Genomic DNA, 23,156 nt, shown 5'->3' on the forward strand with positions numbered 1-23,156 from the left:
GAAGCTGTCTAGTAATATTTGTATACTTTAGTTCTATTTATTATTAATAATATAATTTTGGATGTACGATAGTTTTTCTTATATGGATATATATATATATACATATATATTTAAAATGGAAAATAAAAGCAAATCAATTAAGTTTAAATGCAAAGACTTTCTTCTCGGCGGAAATAATTAATAACGCACGGTTGAAATTCTAATTAATTCCTTTATTCATATCTTGTTATCAATTCATACTTATGGGCTGCTGACATAAAATGGAATTGCATTTCAATTTTTTGAACGTATTCTCATGTTTTATTGTTTTTTTTTTGTGTTATGTTTGAAGTTCTTGTTACGGTGTGAAAAGTGTCCAGCTAAGCAATTCATTAGACTAGTCACATAATATGGTTTAAGATGACATAATAATACGCATTTGATTCCACGAAATTGACATTGTTTCTTATGTGTACATGTGTCCGATAGTGTGAAAGGATGTGTAGCGGGAGCGTTCTTCTCCCATTTAGTGTTCCTTCGTTATCCGATTGTATCTAATCTCTTTTGGCTTGGGTTTGTTTGGAGCATTGCAAACATTTCTTTTGCAGTGTATGAATAGATACGTACAATATTCGAGAATTGTATAAAGAAATCAAATACGCCCAGGGCTCTGGAAAGATAAATGCCAACAACATCGATGATCGGCACTCGAATGCCCTAACAATTTGACTAAACCAAAAGCTTATCAACTAAATGTGGGGTTTATGTTTTGTTTTGTTTTGGGGTGAACAAAGAGATTAATCAAATTAAAAGCGTATTTGATTCCAGATTAAACCATATTATATAGCTATTATGTGGGCGGAGGAGATCTACACGATACGTACATCACCGACGCTCATCTAACATCTCCCTATGAAGTCTCTGGACTTGTGATCGTGACTCGTGTACAATTAATACGGGTGGGTGTGCGGATGTGCGTGTAATGTTCGTGTGGGGAAAGGAAATTACAGTAGAGCTGGTCTACAATTTGGTAGCCTCTTTCGAACCGCAGAGCCTCTAGTTCTGCACAGGCAGCGGAGGCGGCGGATAGGCAAAGATATCGCCGCCGTTCGCCATCATATAGGGTGCCGCCTGCGTGGGCACTGCGTACTGGGCGCGGTATGAGCTGGCCACCGTTGCAGCTCCTCCGTTCAGCGACACGGTTGCCATGCTGGAGGACATTGAAGAGTACTGGCCATAGGCCTGCGGCTGTTGCATTTGCTGCTGCTGCTGTTGCTGCTGTGGAGTCTGCAACTGTTGTTGCTGCTGCTGCTGGGCCGCCGCCGCCTGCTGCTGGTTCATCGCTGGTGGTGGCATGTTGGCAAAGTTCATGTTGTAGGGCGAGAAACGGGAGCGCTTCTGATCGACTCCATAGTTCGCAGCCGTCATCGCCGCCTGCACGGAGGCATCGGGCAGTAGGTGTTGCTGCTGGGCAGCCTGAGCCTGTTGCTGCTGCTGGTGCTGCGCCTGTGGCGGTCCAGATCCCGGACCATTCTGCGGCTTGTTGGGCTCGAAGCAAGCGGCATTGGGATTGAAGCGAGAGAAGGGCACTCCGCCGTTCTGCTGCTGCTGCTGCTGTTGTCCCTGGTAGCCACCGCCTCCCTGGCCACGGTAGCCGCCCTGTCCGCCCTGATTCGGCGGAGAAGTGCGCGGCTTCTGATCGAAGCGTGGTGGGCCGCCAGCGCTGCCGCCGTTGAAGGAATTGCGATTCATGCTGGCGCCGGGACCATTGTTGTTGCGGTAGTTGTTGCCGCCATTGTAACCGCCGCCCATCTGCGGATTGCGGCCCTGATAGCCATTGCCGCCGCGGTAGCCGCCACCCATGCCGCCACCGCGCTTGTTGTAGCCACCGTTCATGGCCATGTTCATCAGTTTGGGATTGATGGTCTGCAAACGGAGGAGGTGAGTACATTTGCCATCGAGAGGATTGAAAGCTACAAGGAGCACTCACCTGGTTGGCCTCGCGCAGCACCTGGATCAAGTCGTTGGCCTTGTTGGCGTTGGAATGCGTGAACAGGGTGTAGGCGGTGCCGGTGTTATTGGAGCGTCCGGTACGTCCAATGCGATGTACGTAGTCCTCCGAGTTCGAAGGATAATCGTAGTTGATCACAAACTTGACATCGTCAACGTCTGTTTGATTTCAATTAAATTTTTCATTTCGAATTTGAAAATTGAAGAATGTGAAAAGAAGCGTTAAAATTATCAAATCGAACCAATGCGTCGAAAATAGGAATCTTTCTCAATACTCAAGAAACTATTCAACAAAAACGAAAAACTTATTTGTGTGCTTGTGTGAGTGGTGTCCGTTTCTGTCATGGTGTTTGTATTCATGTCATGGTATTGGTATTAGTGGTGTTTGTGTCGGTGCGATCATTTGTTTTTGTTTTGTAAAGTTTGTTAATAGAACTTAAAATACATTTTTGATCGAATTGTCGAATGAATTTTGTCGGTTGGTGTTAGATCGGTTTCGATTTCAATTTTTTTTTGGTATGTTTTGTACTTTGAACAAAAATTTCGCCATCAATACTATTAGCGTATATTAATAACAATACATCTTTGGCAATTAGACATATGTTCTTTTTATACTGCAGAAATGTGGACCTCGACCTTTTCTTCTCATCATACTTTCTTTTATATCATTTTTGAATACACAAATCGTAATATAAATGTTTAAGCTTAATGCATACAAGAGACGGCTTGATTAAAATTAACATTATAAATAAAGAGATGTAAATGTGAATGAATGATCAAAGCTTATGATAGAGGGTGCTGATTTTGGTTTAGAAGGAGGAACATACTTCGATGGAAAGGAGGGAGGAACGAGGGTGCGGACATATTGCTATGATTAGGAAGAAATAAATTAGCCTAGTACTTACCCTGGCGATCTAGGGTTAGAATATGGGATTAGAATTAGGCTTACGAACAAGAGTCCCTGAAGATGCTGTCCTCGCAACGCGGCTGTGATGATGGAGATCCCATGGATCTCCGCAATGCTAGAAACTTATAACTCAACCCTCAACTTGTATATATAGCTTTTCTCTTTAACTGCTTTGTGTATATAACTTTTTAACTTTAAACTTTGAACGGGTTTTTTTCTTTTTCATTTTTTTTCTGTCTAGTTTTGCCATTTGAAAAATCGAAGTCCATTTCATAAAGTGCTGATGATATTTTTGTTCACACACAAATTTAGGTATTATACATAGAGTAAGGAGCGACGTAATATAGTATACTAGGTACTTTATGATACATAAATAAGCTACAGAAAATTATCATCAGTCAACAAATACTTGGGCCGCAAAATGTTGCAATTACTCAACACATTAGTTACTTCACATTGTTCTAAAAACTAAAAAAAAAAAAACTTAAGATATATATATATAGTTTTAAGGCACGGTTTAATCGCCTTGGATTAAAGGTTAATTTCTTTTGGGTGCACTGAGATTACTATTTAGTTGGTATTTTTTTAAGATTATTTTGCTGGCCATTGACTCCTTGACTGACAGTAAATCGCTTTTTACAATTAAGTTACTCAAAATGTGATTGACGAGACACAACTAAAAACTATGAGCAAGAGAGCAACAAACGAACTAAAAGTAACAACATCATATAACCAGCAATGCATGGAGAACAAACACATTCCCCTCATTATTTGAGCCCACACCTTTTCTTCGGATTCGTAGAATCATTCAGCAAACTAAAGGGTTCAATAAGTTAGACTTAATGGTCCACCCGGCATCGAACCACTCGAAAATGATTGAAAAATAATAAATGGCAATTTCTCGGCTGTCTAGAGATTTTAACATGCAATTTAAAAAATACAAGCGGTCCTTTCCGGTTTTCACGTTTACCAAATTACTTTCTTTGATAGATGGTAACCAGTAATGAGCTCATTTAACTTCGCCTAGCTACCCAAACTTCAATTTCAATACAGAATGAAATAAAAATTTGTTTATAAATATTTAAGGAATATCTAACCCCAGTTAATTTCGAATACAACTAGGCGAAGATTTGCGGTTGAGCTCCTAGATTAGGCTACTGTTTACCCAGCTTAATTAAATTAATATGAATACAAACAAAAAAAAAAAACTATGAGTATTTACACACTGAAGCAAGCGAAGATTCCAACAATGGACCCCAAATGGGAATCGTGCGCTTTCAGGCTTCAAATCGTGAATAGCTTGTGAAATCCGGAACAGACCCGAAACGAAAAACCTCCAAAGTTCTGGAAACAGAGCGGAAGGAAGAGCGAAGAGGCTGGGCGGTGTTGGCCGATTCATCGCTGACGGATCGCTGAGACCAGACGAACCAGGAAGGCGTCGACGACGAATCACAAAATAATGAATGAAACCCCACGGGATGCTGATTGATCCACAGGCAACAATTGCTTGGTTACGGAGAGAAAAAACGAAAGTTGGCCCCATTGAGGGCCCCACAAAGGCTACGTATACTCACCGAGTCCGCGGGCAGCCACATCGGTGGCCACCAGTATCGAGTGCCGGCCATTGCGGAAGCTCGAGAGCACAAAGTCGCGCTCCTGCTGCGACTTATCGCCGTGGATGGCGCACGCGCGCCAGCCCTGGCGGGAGATATTGCGCGTGATCTCGTCCACACGCTTCTTGGTCTCCACGAAAATGATGGTCTTGGTCTCGTTCTCCGCCGAGATGTCCGTTAGCAGCTTGATCAGCTTCATCAACTTCTCGTTCTCATCGCACACGTCCACGATCTGCAGGATGTTGTGGTTGGCGCTCAGCGAAAGCGAACCAATGTTAACCTGTATGTAGTTATTAAGGAACTCCTCGGCCAGCTGGCGCACCTCTTTCGGCCAGGTGGCTGACCACATGAGAACCTGACGGTCCGGGCGGATCTGCTGCATGATCTTTCTGATCTGGGGCTCGAAGCCCATGTCGAGCATACGATCGGCCTCGTCCAGCACCAGATAGGTGCATCTCTTCAAGGAGGTGGTGCCGCGCTCGAGGAAATCAATCAAGCGACCTGGTGTGGCAATCACAATCTCCACGCCGCGCTCCAAATCCCTAGCCTGCTGTCCCTTGGGTGCACCACCAAAGATGCAAGTGTTGCGCACATGAGTGTTGCTGCCAAACTCAATGGCCACCTGCTGGATCTGCTGGGCCAGCTCTCTAGTGGGAGCCAGGACCAGGGCGATGGGTCCATCACCGCGCTCCAGGCGCGGCTGGTTATTGATGTGCACCACCGCCGGCAGAACATATGCCAAGGTCTTGCCCGATCCGGTCTGGGCCACGCCCACTAGATCCCGTCCACTCATAGCAATGGGCCAACCCTGGGCTTGAATGGCCGTTGGCTTGGCGAAACCCTGCTTACGGATCTCGTTCATCACGTAATCGGGAAAGCCGCCCTCCTCGAATTCAATACTGGGTGTGGGCACCTGATCGCCCTTGATGGTGATCTCATTGCTGGTGAGGAAGGTCTCTGTTTCACCGGCAGTTCTGGCCAGCACCGAATCGCACGGCTTGTAAAAGTTCTTGCGGAATGGCGTAAGATTCACCTCTGACCAAACGATCTTGGGCAAGTGAGCGCCGTGATTGGAAGAGCGCTGGCCACCGTTCTGACCACCGAATCCATCCTGGTTGCGTGGTCCGCCGGGTCCCATGCTAGGACCACCACCGTTCATGCGTCGCTGTCCACCGTTGGCGGGTCCATGACCATTGAATCCTGGGTATGGGGCCGAGCGATTGCGCTGGAACATGCCAGCTCCACCGGGTCCGCCGCCGGGAGCACCACCGCCCATGCGATTGGGCACCATACCGCCGGCTAGGCCACCAGCTCCTCCGACGCCACCGCCTCCGAAGGCGTTCATCTGTCCGTTATACCTGCGACGAGCGTATTGTGCCATGAAATAAGAATTTTGAGCCTTTTAATGATTTGCCAAAATGTTGAAATTTACACGAAGCGACCTTTTTTTATGTAATTTTCATTTTTTACTGCCATTTTGAATTTATTGATTTTCGACACTCGGCCCCTGGCCGCATGTTAGACCGAAATTTGGGCTTAAACAATGTGTGCCTGTGTTTCTATACTTACATGTTCATTGCTAGTGTGATGTAAGTGGAAATATAGCTGGCCAAAGTATAGTTTTTCGGTCACTTTTACAATTTTTCACTCCACAATTTTTTCAGCTTCTACGTCGTCAATAGAGCTGTGGAAAAAATCGGTGTTAGTATCGATTGGTTCGATAGGTTGGGTTTTCTGGAAACATCGATTGAGTTTTCTAGAAACGATCACAATGAATGGAGCAAAATGTCAAAATATTTGTAAGTAGGAGACAATTAATATATAAAAATAAATATTTAAACTTACCTAACACTTTTAAGAACTGAAAAGAATATGAGACACTAGACACTAGATTGAGCACTATACTTTTTAGTTTGTAGTTAGTTCGTTGTCTAACCAGTATTTTGTTAGTGCGGCACCGGTATTTAGCAATAAGAACTATTAATTTTTTAAGCAAAACAAATCCGTTTAATTTTGCTTGTCTGAAGCTATCGAGTACAACAACTTCGATAACAACGGTCAGCAAAAAAAAAATGTGACCAGCCTATAGACCTGCCCAAACACCAAAGTGTGGACATAAATTGGAATGTTACAGTGATCACTCAATGTAGTTAACCCGTTAATTTCTACCTGTAATGTAACTGTAACTAATGAACAAGGTTGTATTAATGCAGTTAAATAATAACTTATTATTGCGTAATTTCCCTTTATTTGTTAAGTAACTTATGCCCGCAATTATGCCATACAAAAGGTGTCGAATGGTTTTCGCTTAATCGTAGCTTTGCTGTACTTCATAAGGTAAACAAACATGGCTTAAACAAGAGATTCTTAATTATCAAGTTCAAGATAGATTAGTTCAATTTGGTAGCCATGCGCACCAGTTACAAGAAAAACAGACCTTTCGACTTCAAGCTAATTGATCTGGTGGAACCCAATCCTGTGCTCTATAAGAGATCTGGACTCTCGAACTACGATGCCATGAAGGCGAAAACCGATATCTGGGCTCGGATAGCCGAGATGATGGGCTGTGATGGTGAGTCAGTTAACAAAAGCATTAGCTATATCTATTTAACGCTATAATTCTCATAGTGGACTTCTGCCTGATGCGCTGGAACAATCTGCACTATCAGTTTCGCAAGGAGTTCCGCCGCGCGGACACCAGTGGATCCACCTGGCCGTACTTGGAACGCCTGCGATTTCTGGCCGAGATCCAGCCGCCCTCCAAAGTGAAACCCAAACCCAAAACAAACAAGCAGGAGGCGACCATCCAGACGGAAACTCCTGTGCAGTTTCTGTGGGAGACCTTTGAGGATGGGGATGTTCCACAGCAGTCGAGTACGTTTATAATCGAGGAGGTCATCGAGGAGCCCAGCGAACAGATCATCCACGAGGAAATCATCTACGAGGAGCAAGAGCCCGCTGAAATACTCTCGCCCAGAAGCAGCTTCCTCCAGATGGACCAAGTACTGGCCCAACTAAAGGAACCGCAGCGGAGAAGAGCAGAGCGAAGGATAACAGCATTTCTGCTCAAGTGCCAGCTGCGTGCATTGAGTAATCAGTCTGTGGAGGACCTTAGCATCTAGCTTCCAGTTCACATACTCTCAAACTTTATTTTTAAAAAACAGAATATAACTAAGATTAAACCTTGCACTTGTCCAATTCCAACCATGCCACTTTCGGCTTGACAATGAACTGATCGCGCGGCAAACTGTCCAACATGCTGGCCTGCTGCCGGACGTACTTCACCAGTCGCTCGATCTGCGCGTAATCATCGCAGTTCATCTCGAAGAAGCGGCGCCACAAGGCGCAGGCCAAGACCCGATCGTCGGACATGATGCCCTCATCGTAGGCGATTAGGGCCGCTTGGAACTGCTCGGATAAGGTCTCGATTTGCTGACGGGTGCGTGAAGGATTGTGAGCCTGTTGGGAAACATACATGAAGAGTATAAAGATTATATATAATGGTAAACTAAAGTAAAACCTACTCCCAATTTCTTGGCGCGTGTGTTGACATCTCCCCACATTGCCTCCACAATGCAGTTGCGCAGGAAGCGTCCATCCTCGCCCGTTTCGGAGCCCTCAGCCATGGAGCGCATCAGGAGTAGCCAAACATGCAGTTCGGTGACCAAAAACCAGGAGTTGAAGGTATTGGGCAGATTGAAGTCGCGGAAAAAGGTCACATAATTGATCTTGTCGGCGACGCTTTCGTACAGCAGGTGACTGGTTACCTTGAGGCGCTGAAAAGGAATCACTGTGATGAATATTAATCAAATAGGCAAAGTAATCCCAGTCCTACCGCCTTTGTGTTCGGTGTGAAGCCCACTTTGTTGAGCACTCTCTTCAGGATTCCGCCTTCTGCGGCTTCCGCTGCGCCGGGTTTCGTTTTATTGGGATTATCCACAACGCCGGTGGACGAACACAAGCGGCAAGGTTGCTCCAGCAGCCCCAGTATCGCTGGACTGTGCTTATACGTATGTTGTGTTGCCTATAATATGTTTAATTTAAAAATTTTACATTCGTTTATATAAGAGTTGAAGGCGGTGCATTCGGATGACCGTGTTTTGAGTAAATAGAGTGCAGCCATGGCATTAAACATACCCATGTGGTTCTCGCTATGCCGCCGGCCAGTCTTGCGACTGCACGAGTGCACTGCATTCTTAAATATTTCCTAAATTTACTAAAACAAAATCGTTAAAAAAAATCCAATTGCACGCGACAACAGACCAAAACAGCTGATCGTAACAGGGCTGCCAACTTGGGTATAACGACAAGTTAACAGTGACTTACTAACATATGATTAACAGAAACAGTTACAAATCTTTGTAAAGAAAAACAAATGTTTAATTACATGGGAAAAGTAAGAACTATTACTTTACTTTCTTCTATACTTTAGACTTTTGTAGTTTTAATTCATAAAATCAAGAAAAGCTTACATTCGGAAATGGTGTGACCGCATGAAGTTATTATACGTTCATAACGGTACAAAACGGTCATACTATCAACTTCCAATTGGAAATGTAAATAAATAAATAAATAGAAAATTTAGAACAAAATAAAAAAAAGTATGATGCGTTTGGGGAGCCAGATGTGCCGGCAAGTGGCGTTTAATATGCAGACTGTATCCAGATACCCGGGCAGCATAAACAACCCGAGATTAATCATCAGAAAGATGACACAACAACGACCGCCGGTTAATTGGACAACCAGTATTCCCAATCAGGCGGCGAAAGACAAGGAGAAGATTGCTCCTTTGGGATGGTTCCTCCTGGTGGGTAAATGCCAACTCCACTACCTACACAAACAACTAATCCTTGTTGCTAATAATCCATTCCCCAGCTCATACCGGCCACCACTTTTGGCTTGGGCTGCTGGCAAGTAAAGCGCAAGATTTGGAAGGAGCAGTTGATCAAGGATCTCAACAAGCAGCTGAGCACGCCGCCTGTGGCTCTACCAGAGGAGTAGGTTTGCCCACATATTCTCCACTATATACTCCCACTACTGTGTGTTCCCCTCCTGCAGTCTCAGTGACTTAGCCCAAATGGAGTACCGACTGGTGAAGATCCGTGGACGTTTCCTTCACGACAAGGAGATGCGCATGGGTCCGAGATCGCTGATACGTCCCGATGGCGTGGAAACCCAAGGAGGACTCTTCTCGCAGCGCGATTCGGGCAACGGCTATCTAATAGTAACCCCTTTTCAGCTGGCGGATAGAGAGTAAGTTATGCTCGAGGAAATCCCATAGAATCATATTAAGAATCATCGATTTCCCCAGCGACATAGTGCTCGTCAATCGGGGTTGGGTGTCCCGCAAGCAAGTGGAGCCGGAAACCAGGCCGCTGGGCCAACAGCAGGCGGAAGTGGAGCTTACCGCCGTGGTGCGCAAAGGAGAAGCGCGTCCGCAGTTCACACCTGACCACAAGGGCAATGTCTATCTCTATCGCGACCTGGCGCGCATGTGCGCCGCCACGGGAGCAGCTCCTGTGTTCCTGGACGCCGTCTACGATCCGCAAACGGCTGCACATGCTCCAATCGGTGGACAGACACGCGTTACCCTGCGCAACGATCATCTGTCGTACCTGGTGACCTGGTTCAGCCTGTCGGCGGCCACCTCCTTTTTGTGGTACCGCCAAATAGTCAAGAGGATACCCTTCTGAAAAGGGAACTCAAATCAAACGCACTGTTGTTATTTTTATTATAAAAATTTACATGCTCTCGTGTAAATGCTGGTTTTTATTGGCCCGCCGCAGGAGAGGATTTGTCCTGCTGGGACTTAATATTGCAACTACCGATCCTCGAGTGGCGGATCGACAGGGGAATAGGAATATGAATACAAATACGGTTCGAGGGTTTCCCTTGCGGGTGTGCCTAGTTGAATACTTTAACTATTTAGAAACACACTCGTTAGTTTGGGTCGATATGGGGAAAGCTAAATAATATTATATTGTCTGATCATAAAAAGTTACGCTACGTTTTATAACTTTGTGGTTAATCATTGCCTTATGTTGTTCAAATAAGTATTTCGCTTTCTATATATACACAGAAATGTTTTAAAAGCTCATATCCTTTAGAAACTAATGTACAAAATGCAAGAATTCAACTTTACTTTTCACTTAAAATCGACAGAGTCCGCTGATGATTTGAATTGATTTCTTGGAAACGATTCTATTCTCTAAAAAATGCTTCAACTTAAGCTTAATCGACCCAATCTAACACACACTCAGCTACAGAAAAGAATACGGATATTTACAATTTAGTCTCGCAAATACTGGAAATTTCGCCAACTTTAAGTGTAAATGCCACCACCTCCGCCGCCCGACGCGCCTAAAGCTGCGGCACAATGCCCCACGAGCGGAGCAGTCCAGTGCGCTGGTACTTCTTGCCGATGGTCTGGACGTGGAAGCCGATCTGCTGCAGTCGCTCGTGGTCGAGAATCTTGCGGCCGTCGAAAATGTAGGCCGGCTTCATCATCGATTGGTATATACGCTTAAAGTCCAAATCGACGAACTCATCCCACTCCGTGCAGATGACCAACGCATGTGTGGCACGCACTGCACTGTACGGATCACTGTGGATCTGCACCGCCTTCTTCACCTTCTCCGGCGATTCCGTGACACTGGGATGCGTGAGGTCGTCGATGATCTGCTCGGGTTCCACCTTCGGATCGTAGATATCCAGCGCGGCGCCCTCCTCCAGCAACGTTTGGCACACGGTTATGGCGGCCGTTTCGCGCGTGTCGCCCGTATTCTTCTTGAAGGCAAAGCCCAGGATCGCTATCCGCTTGTCCGACACCGTGTTGAACAAACTCTCGATGATCTTCTGCGAGAAGCGACGCTTCTGGTACTCATTCATGTCGATCACCTGCTGCCAGTAGGCGGCCACCTCGGGCAGATTGAGGTTCTCGCAGATGTAGATCAGATTGAGGATGTCCTTCTGAAAGCAGCTGCCGCCGAAGCCCACCGACGCCTGCAGGAACTTGGAACCGATGCGAGAGTCCAGACCCACGGCCCGCGCCACCTCGGAGACATCTGCGCCCGTGGCCTCGCACACCGCCGACAGCGAATTGATGCTGGAGATTCGCTGGGCGAGGAATGCGTTGGCCGCCAGCTTGGACAGCTCGCTGCTCCACGTGTTGGTCGTGAGTATGTTCTGCTTGGGTATCCAGTGCTCGTAGATCCACGACAGCTTCTCCACCGCCTGGTGGCCCTCGGGCGTCTCCTCGCCGCCGATGAGCACGCGATCCGCATTCAGCAGGTCATTGATGGCGGTGCCCTCGGCGAGGAACTCGGGATTGGACAGTATGTCGTAGTGGATGCCCGGCTTCTGGTTCGCCCGCAGTATGTGCATGATGCTCTCCGCCGCCCGCACGGGCACCGTGCTCTTCTCCACCACGATCTTGTTGGACTGCGCGATCTCGGCGATCATCCGCGCTGCGCTCTCCACATACTTGAGGTCCGCCGCACGGCCTGCAGATTGAAAAATTGGATTACTAAGTGATCTTAAGTATGGCAATGTTTACTTTCGATCTAATTTGAAGTATTTTTCCACCAGCAAAGATAAACTTGTGTATGAAACCATGAAAAGTTAAACATTGCGATGACTAAAAGCTTTAATTACTTTTTCAATTAATTTGATTTTAGTGTCGTGTGATTATCAAACGATTTCTGATTAAACTCGCACTATGCTTTGTTTATTTTTAGAACTAATATTTTCAAGTGCCAGCTCATGCTGTAATTATTTATGTTTAGCTTAGCTATTTTATGGCTATTTAACTAACAAATCTATGCTTTAATAGGCAGTTATTTTTAAGCTATGATATTAGCCATAATTCAAGCTTATGAAGCTTTATGATTGGAATAATGCTATATTATATGATAACCTCTCTATAGATTTCGTTTATATTGGTTTATTTCGTACTTACCCTTGCCATTGCCGCAGGTTTTTGTGGGCGTGTTGACCGAGATGAAGATGAGGTCCGCCTCCTTGATGGCCGTCTCGATGTCCGTGGAGAAGAAGAGGTTCACATTGCGGCACTTCTTCACCACCTCATCCAAGCCGGGCTGTCAGAAAGAAGAACCAAAGTGCCTCATTAATATAATTTACAAGTTATTCCACAAGTTGTTGGCCTAGTTTGCAGTTCCTTCTTTAAAATGCCAATCACGACGACCCGCGCCCAAAGCTGGGCACTTGGTGACGTTCCCACTTCGTCGCCCGATAAGATTATAACCCTTCTGTATGGATATATGTACATATAGTTTGTACGTCGGTCTTATCCGATTGGGTTTCCCAAGAAAGCTATCTTACAATTAACTCTGCTTTACTTCTGTTTACTTGGAGTGGTCCACTTGTTGGCATTTAATGATTAATTTAGAAGCTATGGAATAGGGTCTTCCCATGACCATGCCGCTTATGCAATACGTGTATTCACACGAACCCCTGATTCACCCACCATTCACCACTCTCATTCAACGCATTCAGTTTCAGCCAGACATGTTTCCGTTTCAGATACGATTTGAATGTTCATTGAACTCGTTTTGCCAAATTTGCATACGTATTTATACGAATTTCTCCGTGGGGGCAGGTGTTAATAACTGCCTTTCTACATCGCATTTCATTTGACTAAGCTATAAACAATCTATCAGTTTAAATACATCTAGCTGAAAACTCAGTTACAAGAGCAAATCAAACAGATACAATATGTTATTGTGGAATATTTGCTGAAAAATATACGATTGGTATGCTATCAACTGTTTGCCCGATAAGTTTTCGCGATGTGCAAAAAACCTAATGGAACATTAATGAGTACAGCGAGTAGGAAACGTTGAAAATATGTAGGTGTCAATGGAAAGTACGCCAATTGTGCAAATTCCAAAAACAAGAGGATGTTGTTGACATGCTCGCCCTGACATCGCCATCGCCATCGCCAGCAAATTGCATTGGAGTACTCCAAGTGCTGGCCATGATTATTTGCTGGTGGTTCTGCAATCTTGGTAAGTGAGTAGCAATAATGGGAAACTGGCTAGACAGCCTCTAATGGGTACAAGTGCACCAAACAGCATCGTTTTTTTGCGTGCATATCATTGGTATTGATTACAATCGAACTTCATTGTGGAGAAGAATTTATCTTGAAAAGTGTATTTTTGAAAAACATTTACGGTCTAGACTGCAGTTAATCGTGTATTTTCTTAATGGGTTTTTAACTATTTTTAGGGATACATTAGGAGAGCGATAAAAATTAGCTAAATATATGTAATATACCATCTTCAAAGGCTCGTGACAAATTGTGTGGGTTTTAACTGATAATGGCTACTACTGCTATAGGATACAAATACCAATTGTCTACTAGGAAACAATGCATATATATATATAACCCAAACTGAGTGTTTGGCTGATTGTACCTACTTCTATTCGTGCTTTTTTTTCCCCAGAGATACTGGCTGTTTGTCGGAAACGTGGGTAATTGGACAATTTCCAACTAATGTGCGCTTGCTAAACCAAAAATTATAAGAAAAAAAAAACCGCCATGCCCAGCGAGCTTATCTCGACCCGAGACTTTGTTTTGGCGCAGAACCGATAAGAAGAGTGGGTAGCTCGACATATGTACACACATAGAAGATGAAGAGTCTACTACAGTGGGGAATGAGGGCGAACGGAAGCCAGGACGGAAATGCGCCAGTGGTGTGGTGGAGGAAGGCAATCCGCTTGCACCTTATGGCTTCATACAAATGCGCCTTGTAGTATCTGGAATTTGGGCCTGATGGAGCGACGACGATGGTCACGCAGTCTGGAAAGTAAAATCGATTCCCACGCTGCTTTTCCGTTCCGAATCATATTTCAGCAATCAAACGGCTCTGCGCGCTTTTCATGGTTTATTTCGAGTGACTAATGGACTGACCATTGACCTTGTTGTGGGCCAAGTGCGTTAAGCACCTGAAGTCTAGTAGAATGCCGGACACGCAGCGTTGTTCAAGTGAAGACGGACTACACTGCGCGAAAACTCAATGGAGTTTTGTAAATCTGGCTAAATATAAAATGATTTGTAGTTAAACAAGCTGGATAGCAAACTAAATCTTGGCTAAATTACAAATAGTATTTCAATGCTTTGTGTACTAAATGATAAATATATCTATGCACCATGTAATCTATCTCATAGGTTGGAATTATTCAAGAAATCTCCAAATAGATCTGGCATTTTCTGTGTGCAGGGAACTGGTTTACTAAGTGGACATAAGGAGTGCGGGGGGTATTCACCGACTTGGACATGAGCGGTCATCGACGTTTTGGTTTCTGCTCGATGGTTCGGATCGGGAATTGATTGATGTCTTGTTTGTTTATGATTAGTGGAAACCCCGAAAAGCAGAAAAAACACACAAATTGCAAGGCTAAGGCGTGAGCACACACACACCAGTGCAGCTATGGTGCCCTCACTCTCTCTCTCTCTGTCTAGCACACACAGTGGCACTTCCTATGTACATACAAACGGTGAGGAAGAGGAAAGCGAACGTACCTCGTAAATGGGCAACTTATCCGAATTCCACTGGGCAATCCGCTCGGAGCTCTTGTCCACCAGGGTTATCACGATATCGGGGCATTTGAGCGCCATAACCGCGCAGGTCGGACCGCCGACATAACCAGCGCCAATGCAGCAGACCTTCATTTCGTTGCACACCGCTATTCGTCGCTCGATTTGTTTTGCTTCGCCGTTCGTCCCTTTCGTCTGCTGCTGCTGCTTCTTCTTCCTTCTTGTGCGAATTTCCCACTACTTATTGTACTTGTTTTTTTTTTTTTCCGGCGAGTGTCGCGTGCTATTCGTTCGAGCGCTCGGAGGAATCTGACTTCACGCGGCGGCGGAGCGACAGTAACTACTACAAATGCCGCTGAGAATCCATGCACACGAACTCTTAGTTTACGAACACGATTAACAACAACAAGGCTGGCCAATAGTAATTCAGTGTGAACGCAGGGCGAGCCGCGCGTTACGCCACACGCCAGCACGGTCATACTGGGAATCTAATATATAAAAATTTTATTTCTTAACAAACTAATAACTTATATGCATATTTACTACCAAATTCTTTGTTTCATTGACTTGATTTTAATTTTAAAATATTTTGCTTGCTCATTTGAAATTTTTGAAAATTGGTTCGACGAACATGTTTGATTCGAACAAATTGTTCGATTGCTTGAACGGAACGGAAGCTAAGTGTGACCAAACAATCATTTAATCAAATTAATTTGAATTTGAAAATGGTTTCTTTTAATCAATAAGATTTATAAAAGAGAGCCAATCTATCCTAAAAAATCAAGCTCCCATAAAAAATCTCAGTTAAATCAAGCTAATGAAGGACAACTGCCTTTATTTCACGACAAAAAGAAACTGAAAAGGAAAAGCTCAGCACTTGCGGACATCCGGAACGATTCCGCACTCGGCATAGGGATCGACGCCCTTGGTATCCTTTTTGGCGCACGGCGGACACTCCACGCAGCAGAGATCGTCCTTGGGAGTGGCCTTCAGCAAGCCATCGATGTTCTCGCCCTTGGGCGTCTTTAGATTAGTGCCCGAGTTGACCCGCGACGGCACGTCACTCATCCTGGTCTTGGACGATGTCTTGGGCAGCGAATACTTGGTGACATCCGGCGGATTGGGCCTGCCCCAGAAGTCACGCGGCACATCCCAAATGATCAGCGATCCGTCCGTGCTGCCGGTGACAAACATGGTCATGCAGGGACTGTACGCACAACTGATCACGGAGGAGGCGTGCTCCGATCCGATGCCCACCACAGCACCACTGTTGTAGTCCCACAGCTTCACCTGCAGATCGCTGCCCACGGTGATGAAGTAGTCACCCGTTTCGTTGATGGCCAAGCAGTTGACCGACGACTTCTTGGACGCAGTTAGTTCCCTGATCAACGCTCCATTGTACACCATCCAGTAGATGATTCTGCCGTCCGAGCCGCAGGTGATCACTTGCACTCCAGTTGGGAAGTAGGATGCGGACATGAACTGCGTGTTGGCGGTCACCACTTGCTTGCGGGTCATGCGTCTGGCGGGGATTAGTTGCTGTATGAGGAATACATGCTATACATTGCCACTGAGATTAGCTCACTTTATGTCCCAGATCACACAAGAGCCATCGGTGCAGGCCGAGATCACTTCGGTGTCGAGATAGTTGATGTCCAGCGAGGTTATGGGTCCCGAGTGATCTTTCAGCACGCCCACGAGATCCTGGCGATACGGATCGATCTTCCACACCCTCACCTGTCCCTCGATGCCGCCAGTGACGATCAGGCGACCCGACGAGGCCACGGCCAACGCACTGCATCCTGTGTTGAAGGAGAGGATTTCAGTAAGAAGGCTAGAATGGGTATTCCCAGAGTTCACCCTTGTTGTGTGCGTTGGGTATGGCGTAGATGAGTCTGCCGGTGATGGGAGTGAAGGCGCGAATGATGCCATCGTTCCAAACGGAGACTATGCTAGTGCCATCGTGGGTAAAGCGCACGCAGGCGCAGTTGAAGTTGTAAACCATGATGCGCAGCAGCTCCTGCTTGCGACCAGACGACCAGATGCGGATGCACTCCTTGCCCGAGGTGGCAAAGACACCAGAGTAGTTCCTTAAATATATGTGATCAATTGTAGGATATAGATTGCAATTGCAATTGCTTTAGTTCCTTCTACTCACTTGGGAAACGTGATGCAGTAGACCGACTTGGTGTGGCACGTTCGCAGCAGCTTGAGCACCCAAGTCTTGATATTTAGCCCATAGATCTCGTTGGTGTCCGTGCAGATGTAAAACATGTCCGTCTTCGAGCGCACAAAGGACGAGATCCTGCCCGAAACGTGCGTCTTCTTCAGGGTGCGCAAATATGGCCATGTCGGTCCGGGATAATCGCGAAAGTTTATGAGCGGCACATCGGTGCGCTCCTCCACCAGCTCTATATCACCATTTCCCGCTCCAATCAGCAGGCGTCCGCCTTCCAGGACGTACAGAGCACGCACACCATTCACATAGCGATTGCAGTCCCTGCCCGTTGGCTTCCTGGGATTGTGGGTGCCGAAGGCTCCGAGGATGCAGCTGGTGGAGCCTTTCTTGCTCACATGATCGCGATCGCAGCAGTTGAGCACGATCTTCACAATGTCACCGGTTCCGGTGCCCAGATAGGCAAACTCATCCGTCTTATTGATGCGCGCACAATAGAAAACCCGCGTTTTGCTGGCCATCAGCACATCCTGCACGTACAGCTTCTTCTCCTCACGTAGGATGCTCCACAGGCGCAGATGGCGATCGCCGGCGGTCACAAAGAAGTACGGATTGTTGTGCAACGGCCGGACAGTCAAGGCATTTCCAGAGATGGCCCTCGACGCAGGTGTTTGGCAAATGGGAGAGCTGTAATGGCGAACATTCATTGGAGTTCATTGGAGTTACAAGCATGAGCTTTGATATGGACAACTTACAATGCCTCCATGTCGAAGACGATCACGGAACCATCATCCACGCCACCGATGGACACCACGCATCTATCCTGGGCAGTAAAGCAGATGGCCTGCACGGAGACCTTGTGCAGATCGTGGCGAGCGATCTCCTTGCGCTGATCGTAGTCCCAGATGATCACATAGCCGCGGAAGCCCATGTGATTGATCTGACCGGAGGCCATGTACTTGCCGCTCTTGCTGAGATCCAGGCACGATATGGTGTTCGTGTGTCCGGCCACAAACTCCTGCGTATTCTTCTTGTAGTCGGCGATGCCGATTTTGTTGCCCAGCGCAAAGATGATGGAACCCGTGACCGGATGCTGGCGCACTCCATTCTCCACCTTGCCATTGATGCCGAAGATCGCGCGCGGCAGCAGCTGCCTGCAGACATCTTGGTCGCCCATTTTTCCAGGTTTATAGCTAAATATACGATTCGAAATGTAACATATAAGGGGGTTTTTGTGTCTGTTCTGAGCTTGAAGCTTTTTAACCGGCTTGTTTTTTTGTTTGTTTGAAAACAAGGCAGTTGGAATTTCAAACAGCGACCGTTGCTTGGTTGCCGCTGTTGCCAAAGGAACTCATATGATGCTAAGGTAAATTGGTTTCAAACTAGTAAGTAATTTAGGTAGTTCAATTTCAAAATAATTTTAATGTTAAGTTTAAAACTAAGTTAACGACCGAATAAAAGTTTAAGTGGAATATCAAAAGGTCTTAAGTGATTATAAATGTTTCAGGGTTAAAACTGGTTTTGAAGTTAAATAATGGAAATCTAAATTAAAAAATTAGTTTTAGTTAATTTAATTAATCAAGTCTCCTTCTTTAGCTGCAGGGGCACTTGATTGCAGAACTGCTTTAGCTTGGTGATGTTGAGGGAGGAGCAGCTTCGCTGCACGCGATCCTGCATTTCGATCTCCTTCTGGATGAGATCCTCAATGGCGGCGTACTTCTCCTCCTCGATCTTCAAATGCGCCAGCATAGCCATGTTCTGAAATTGATTTAGCATTGTTAAAATCTAATATAAAGCATCCTTTTCCCATTATAATGATTGAAATGAGGCACGCAAGATAGTTTCCCTTGGTTCTACAAGTTACCTCTCTGTATTTGGCCTTCAGCTCCTCCAACCTAGCTGTCTTCTGCTCCTCCTCCTCGCTGGTATACTGATTCTCGAAGAACATGTGCTCCGGATGCAGCACATGCGGTGGAACGTGGAACACTTTGCTGTCCAGTTGCCTGAGGGCTTTTAGGCCCTTGGAGGCGGATGCCTCGAAACGACGCTCCACGGTCTCCTTCTCGGCTTCCAGTAATTCCGCTGTGGCGGGTGTCTTGATCTTGTCGATGATCTGACCAATGCCCTTCTTAATTATGTCCTGCACAATATGTTCGCCTATTTAAAAGAAATTAATGGATAAAGGACGCTAATCCAGAGATATAAGGATGTGGTACTTACGCTCTGCCGACAGTTGGGCTGCTGTGAAATTGAAGAACTTCTGATCGTAGGTTAGGCTATTGAAGTCCATTATGACAGTTAACAACAATATTTTTTTAGATATATTACAATTAAAATTAACAAAAACGTAAACAATCCAAATTGTCGCGCAATTAGTGTTACCGTTTTCAGAATGCAAATAGATGCTACCACAGCAACAGTGCTTCCATACTTAGCTACAAAATCTAGCTACTAAATTTGGCTACTTCCTAATAGCTGACTATACAGATTGAAATTATGAAAAAAAAACATAACTATGCTAACTTTATTTTTCAAATTTGTGATAAATACATTTATTGAGCATCCGCATTAACGGCGCTGTGAAATAACATCTAGCTAATGTATTGACTAATTTAAAAAGGCTCTATGGTGTTTATTAAACTACCTGAATTCTTTATTAAAGTATTCAAAATAGAGGAATCTTCTATTACATTAGTTGAGTGAAATTTAAAATTACATAAAGGTGGAAATTAAAATAAGCATGTATATATGTATTCTTATTTACTTGACAAATACGTTCAAAACACGTTCACATTTACGGCGCTGTTAAGCTCATCGATAATATCTAGCTAAAAAATAATATGAATAAAAAAAGCTAAATTGACTTTTGTAAAGTCACCAGAACACTTACAATGTATAGAAATCTCTTTCTCTGCTTGAAATTACATTATTTAAATTAATGATTGAAATCAATAACCATGAATGCCCCTAATGTTTTGGTTTTGTCTTGCCGGCTTTGCGAATATAGATAATACAGCGAGAACTGAATAATCAGGAGAGTGCGACACACATAACGGTGCCTATATAAATAGAACACACCACTCTCCTTCAGTCGCTATTTACAGTTAGGCACTGTGCGAGGTTCCAACTAATTAAATACTTCAATTACTGCGATTTCTACTTGACCCGAACAAACAAAGGAGGCAAATATGCTTTTCATTGGGGGCGTTTTGAGGCCCTTGGGAGTGGGTCTTCTGCTCCTGGGTCTGCTTGCGCCCATTTCTGGAATGGGATTTCGACGCGGAAGGCTGACCAAGGGATTCCTCGGGGAGCCCAGCAAGATTCCAACCCTGCAAAGGAACCTGCACTCGGAGGATTTGTGGTTCGAGCAGCGATTGGATCACTTCAAGTCCAGCGATAAGCGCACCTGGCAGCAGCGATACTTTGTGAATGCCGACTTCTATCGGAATGACAGCTCCGCACCCGTATTCCTGATGATCGGCGGCGAGGGCGAGGCGTCGGCCAAGTGGATGCGCGAAGGCGCCTGGGTGCACTATGCCGAGCACTTTGGAGCCCTGTGCCTGCAGCTGGAGCACCGTTTCTATGGCAAGAGCCATCCCACCGCTGATCTGTCCACCGAAAATCTGCACTATCTCAGCTCGGAGCAGGCTCTGGAGGATTTGGCCAGCTTTGTGACCGCCATGAAGGTTAAGTTCAATCTGGGCGATGGCCAGAAATGGATCGCTTTCGGTGGCTCCTATCCGGGATCGCTGGCTGCCTGGGCACGCGAGAAGTATCCCCAGCTCATCTACGGTTCAATCAGCTCCAGTGGTCCTCTGCTGGCTGAGGTTGACTTCAAGGAGTATTTCGAGGTGGTCAAAGCCTCTCTAGCTTCCTACAAGCCCGAATGCTTGGATGCCGTGACCCGCAGCTTTGCGCAAGTGGAGATTCTACTCAAGCACATGATTGGCCAACGCAGCCTGGACGAGAAGTTCAAGTGAGTGGATTAGGCTATCATCCTGCACAAATGTTAATTTTGTAAACCATTTTATGCTCAGAACCTGCACTCCCATCAAGGACTCCATTGAAAACGACCTGGACATGTCCAACTTCTTTGAGAATCTGGCCGGCAACTTTGCTGGAGTGGTGCAATACAACAAGGACAACAGTCCCCATGCCAGCATCACCATTGACGATGTGTGTTTCACCCTCACTTTGATCCCTGCCAAGTCCATGCTAACAATGTTTAAACTCCCTAGATCTGCGATGTCATGCTAAACACCACGGCGGGTCCACCTGTAACCCGTTTGGGCCTCGTCAACGACATGCTATTGAAGGAATCGAACACCACCTGTCTGGACTACAAGTACGACAAGATGGTGGCGGACATGAAGAACGTTTCCTGGGACTCGGAGACGGGCAAGGGAATGCGCCAGTGGACATATCAGACCTGCCACGAATTCGGCTTCTATCAGACCTCGGATAAACCGGCTGACACATTTGGTGATCGCTTCGGGGTCGACTTCTTCATTCGCCAGTGCATGGATGTGTTCTCCAAGAACATGAACGCCAAGTTCCTCAAGCTGGTGGTGTCCGCCACCAATGATAACTATGGCGCCCTAAAGCCAAAGACCACAAATGTGCTGTACGTGCACGGTTCCATCGATCCCTGGCATGCTTTGGGCTTGGTCAAGTCCACTAGCCCAGCACTTCCTACCATTTACATAGAAGGTATGTGCTTACCAACACATTTTCCACATATAACTCGGGTAATATAAGCATTTATGGTTTTTTTTTTGTAGGAACTGCTCACTGCGCCAATATGTACGAGCCGGTGAAAACCGATCCGCCCCAACTGGTGGCCGCTCGCAACAAGATACTCAAATTCTTGGCCAAGCTACTGGATGGCTACACCTCGGCTTTAATCTGATGGAAAAGTGGCCAAGTTAAGTGTAATTTTGGACTCGTCAGCGAGTTGTTTTATTTTTTTGCTTTCGCATGATGAGTTGTATAATAAATATTTTTCTGCTCCGCTGGGAGTTAATCCTTCTTGGCCTGCTCCATTTTTTCGTGGAATCGCTTCCAGTAGTGCTGCACCGTGGCATTTCGAACGATATTGTGCTCGACAAAGTTGAGCAACCAGGTGCCGGTTAGGTAGGTCAGGTCATAGAAGAAGGCAACCACGCGAAAGAAGTACTTCTCGGTCTGCTCCTTGCTGGGCAAGTTGGCCATGACATCCTGCAACTGCTTGGCGGCCGCCTCCTTGGCCTCCGATGCCTTCTTCTGCGCCTCGGTCCTCTTGTCCTCGTTCGAAGTGCCCTTGCTGCGCACGATGGCGCTGGCGTCCAGTGGCTCGGCTCTGCCCAGTTTACCGCCTGCGTTCACTACGGAAATGGCTGGCGCCTGCACCTCGCCAATGGGCACATCCTTGCGCGTAGTGTTCTCTGGGTTGTTGCCCAAGGTGGATGGAAAGCCTGGAGCCGCAAAGCCGGGCGGCACGTTCTTGGGCTTCTCATCGCCGCCACCTTCGGCGGAGAACTTGCGATCGAGATTCTGGAACAGAGCCCGCGGGCGCACAGTGTTGCCATTGAGGCGATTCAATGTGGAGTAGTCTTTATGGTGGAGAAAGGCGTAAGCATATGTAGTTTCTAGAGAAAAAAAATACACGTGCGCTTGCTTCACTTACTCCACGCTGTGGCCAGTGGTCCCGCCACCGACTTGCTCCATTTGGTTATCACCATGGCGCGAATCATCTTGCAAGTTTAAGCGGCGATTGTAGATTTAAAATTCTTCACTGAAGCGATTGAAAATTTCAACAAACGAATTAATCCAAAATGCCTGACAAAAAGCAGAATGCGGAAAGGCCAACTTGAGCCAGAGCCAATTATCAGCCAGAGTTGCAACTCTTTCCGAAGAAAATCCCTTTTTTAGGAA

The 23,156-nt window shown here is 46.0% G+C and overlaps 9 protein-coding genes across 10 annotated transcripts; 3 read left to right on the forward strand and 6 right to left on the reverse strand.

Annotated features, from left to right (window-relative positions):
• Positions 1-191: 191 nt before the first annotated feature.
• On the reverse strand, positions 192-6,373 carry LOC6737058 (ATP-dependent RNA helicase DBP2). Of its 2 annotated transcripts, XM_016170093.3 has the most exons (5): positions 6,355-6,373; positions 6,079-6,193; positions 4,471-5,867; positions 1,970-2,148; positions 192-1,905 (listed from the first exon to the last, which is right to left on the reverse strand). In XM_016170093.3, the coding sequence occupies exons 2-5, from the start codon at positions 6,084-6,086 to the stop codon at positions 1,036-1,038; spliced, it is 2,454 nt and encodes an 817-aa protein (XP_016030682.1). In that variant the 5' UTR covers positions 6,087-6,193; positions 6,355-6,373; the 3' UTR covers positions 192-1,035. The 2 variants fall into 2 exon arrangements, with proteins under 2 accessions (XP_016030682.1, XP_016030680.1); XM_016170091.3 differs by lacking the exon at positions 6,355-6,373 and having other exon boundaries at positions 6,079-6,236.
• Positions 6,374-6,444: 71 nt separating this feature from the next.
• Positions 6,445-7,698, forward strand: LOC6737059. The gene is made up of 3 exons (XM_044923046.1): positions 6,445-6,846; positions 6,899-7,081; positions 7,138-7,698. The coding sequence occupies exons 2-3, from the start codon at positions 6,919-6,921 to the stop codon at positions 7,629-7,631; spliced, it is 657 nt and encodes a 218-aa protein (XP_044778981.1). The 5' UTR covers positions 6,445-6,846; positions 6,899-6,918; the 3' UTR covers positions 7,632-7,698.
• Positions 7,633-8,812, reverse strand: LOC6737060 (ubiquinol-cytochrome-c reductase complex assembly factor 1). Its single transcript, XM_002083871.4, has 4 exons — positions 8,647-8,812; positions 8,345-8,533; positions 8,034-8,285; positions 7,633-7,968 (listed from the first exon to the last, which is right to left on the reverse strand). The coding sequence occupies exons 1-4, from the start codon at positions 8,701-8,703 to the stop codon at positions 7,687-7,689; spliced, it is 780 nt and encodes a 259-aa protein (XP_002083907.1). The 5' UTR covers positions 8,704-8,812; the 3' UTR covers positions 7,633-7,686.
• A 196-nt stretch (positions 8,813-9,008) lies between these two features.
• On the forward strand, positions 9,009-10,269 carry LOC6737061 (SURF1-like protein). Its single transcript, XM_016170972.3, has 4 exons — positions 9,009-9,316; positions 9,385-9,506; positions 9,568-9,762; positions 9,821-10,269. Exons 1-4 carry the CDS (start codon positions 9,113-9,115, stop codon positions 10,200-10,202), a joined length of 903 nt encoding a protein of 300 aa, XP_016030684.1. The 5' UTR covers positions 9,009-9,112; the 3' UTR covers positions 10,203-10,269.
• On the reverse strand, positions 10,217-15,490 carry LOC6737062 (UDP-glucose 6-dehydrogenase). The gene is made up of 3 exons (XM_002083873.4): positions 15,053-15,490; positions 12,467-12,605; positions 10,217-12,011 (listed from the first exon to the last, which is right to left on the reverse strand). Exons 1-3 carry the CDS (start codon positions 15,200-15,202, stop codon positions 10,870-10,872), a joined length of 1,431 nt encoding a protein of 476 aa, XP_002083909.1. The 5' UTR covers positions 15,203-15,490; the 3' UTR covers positions 10,217-10,869.
• Positions 15,491-15,876: 386 nt separating this feature from the next.
• LOC6737063 (cilia- and flagella-associated protein 52) lies at positions 15,877-18,551 on the reverse strand. Its single transcript, XM_002083874.4, has 5 exons — positions 17,999-18,551; positions 17,226-17,930; positions 16,928-17,157; positions 16,653-16,869; positions 15,877-16,589 (listed from the first exon to the last, which is right to left on the reverse strand). Exons 1-5 carry the CDS (start codon positions 18,418-18,420, stop codon positions 15,938-15,940), a joined length of 2,226 nt encoding a protein of 741 aa, XP_002083910.1. The 5' UTR covers positions 18,421-18,551; the 3' UTR covers positions 15,877-15,937.
• A 94-nt stretch (positions 18,552-18,645) lies between these two features.
• Positions 18,646-19,671, reverse strand: LOC6737064. The gene is made up of 3 exons (XM_002083875.4): positions 19,464-19,671; positions 19,108-19,400; positions 18,646-19,001 (listed from the first exon to the last, which is right to left on the reverse strand). The coding sequence occupies exons 1-3, from the start codon at positions 19,531-19,533 to the stop codon at positions 18,822-18,824; spliced, it is 543 nt and encodes a 180-aa protein (XP_002083911.1). The 5' UTR covers positions 19,534-19,671; the 3' UTR covers positions 18,646-18,821.
• A 365-nt stretch (positions 19,672-20,036) lies between these two features.
• Positions 20,037-22,271, forward strand: LOC6737065 (putative serine protease K12H4.7). The gene is made up of 4 exons (XM_002083876.2): positions 20,037-21,219; positions 21,281-21,419; positions 21,482-21,953; positions 22,025-22,271. The coding sequence occupies exons 1-4, from the start codon at positions 20,432-20,434 to the stop codon at positions 22,150-22,152; spliced, it is 1,527 nt and encodes a 508-aa protein (XP_002083912.2). The 5' UTR covers positions 20,037-20,431; the 3' UTR covers positions 22,153-22,271.
• LOC6737066 lies at positions 22,169-23,084 on the reverse strand. The gene is made up of 2 exons (XM_002083877.4): positions 22,909-23,084; positions 22,169-22,834 (listed from the first exon to the last, which is right to left on the reverse strand). The coding sequence occupies exons 1-2, from the start codon at positions 22,973-22,975 to the stop codon at positions 22,263-22,265; spliced, it is 639 nt and encodes a 212-aa protein (XP_002083913.1). The 5' UTR covers positions 22,976-23,084; the 3' UTR covers positions 22,169-22,262.
• Positions 23,085-23,156: the final 72 nt, after the last annotated feature.

Source organism: Drosophila simulans, chromosome 3L (assembly GCF_016746395.2).
Source record: "Drosophila simulans strain w501 chromosome 3L, Prin_Dsim_3.1, whole genome shotgun sequence".
Lineage (NCBI taxonomy): Eukaryota > Metazoa > Arthropoda > Insecta > Diptera > Drosophilidae > Drosophila > Drosophila simulans.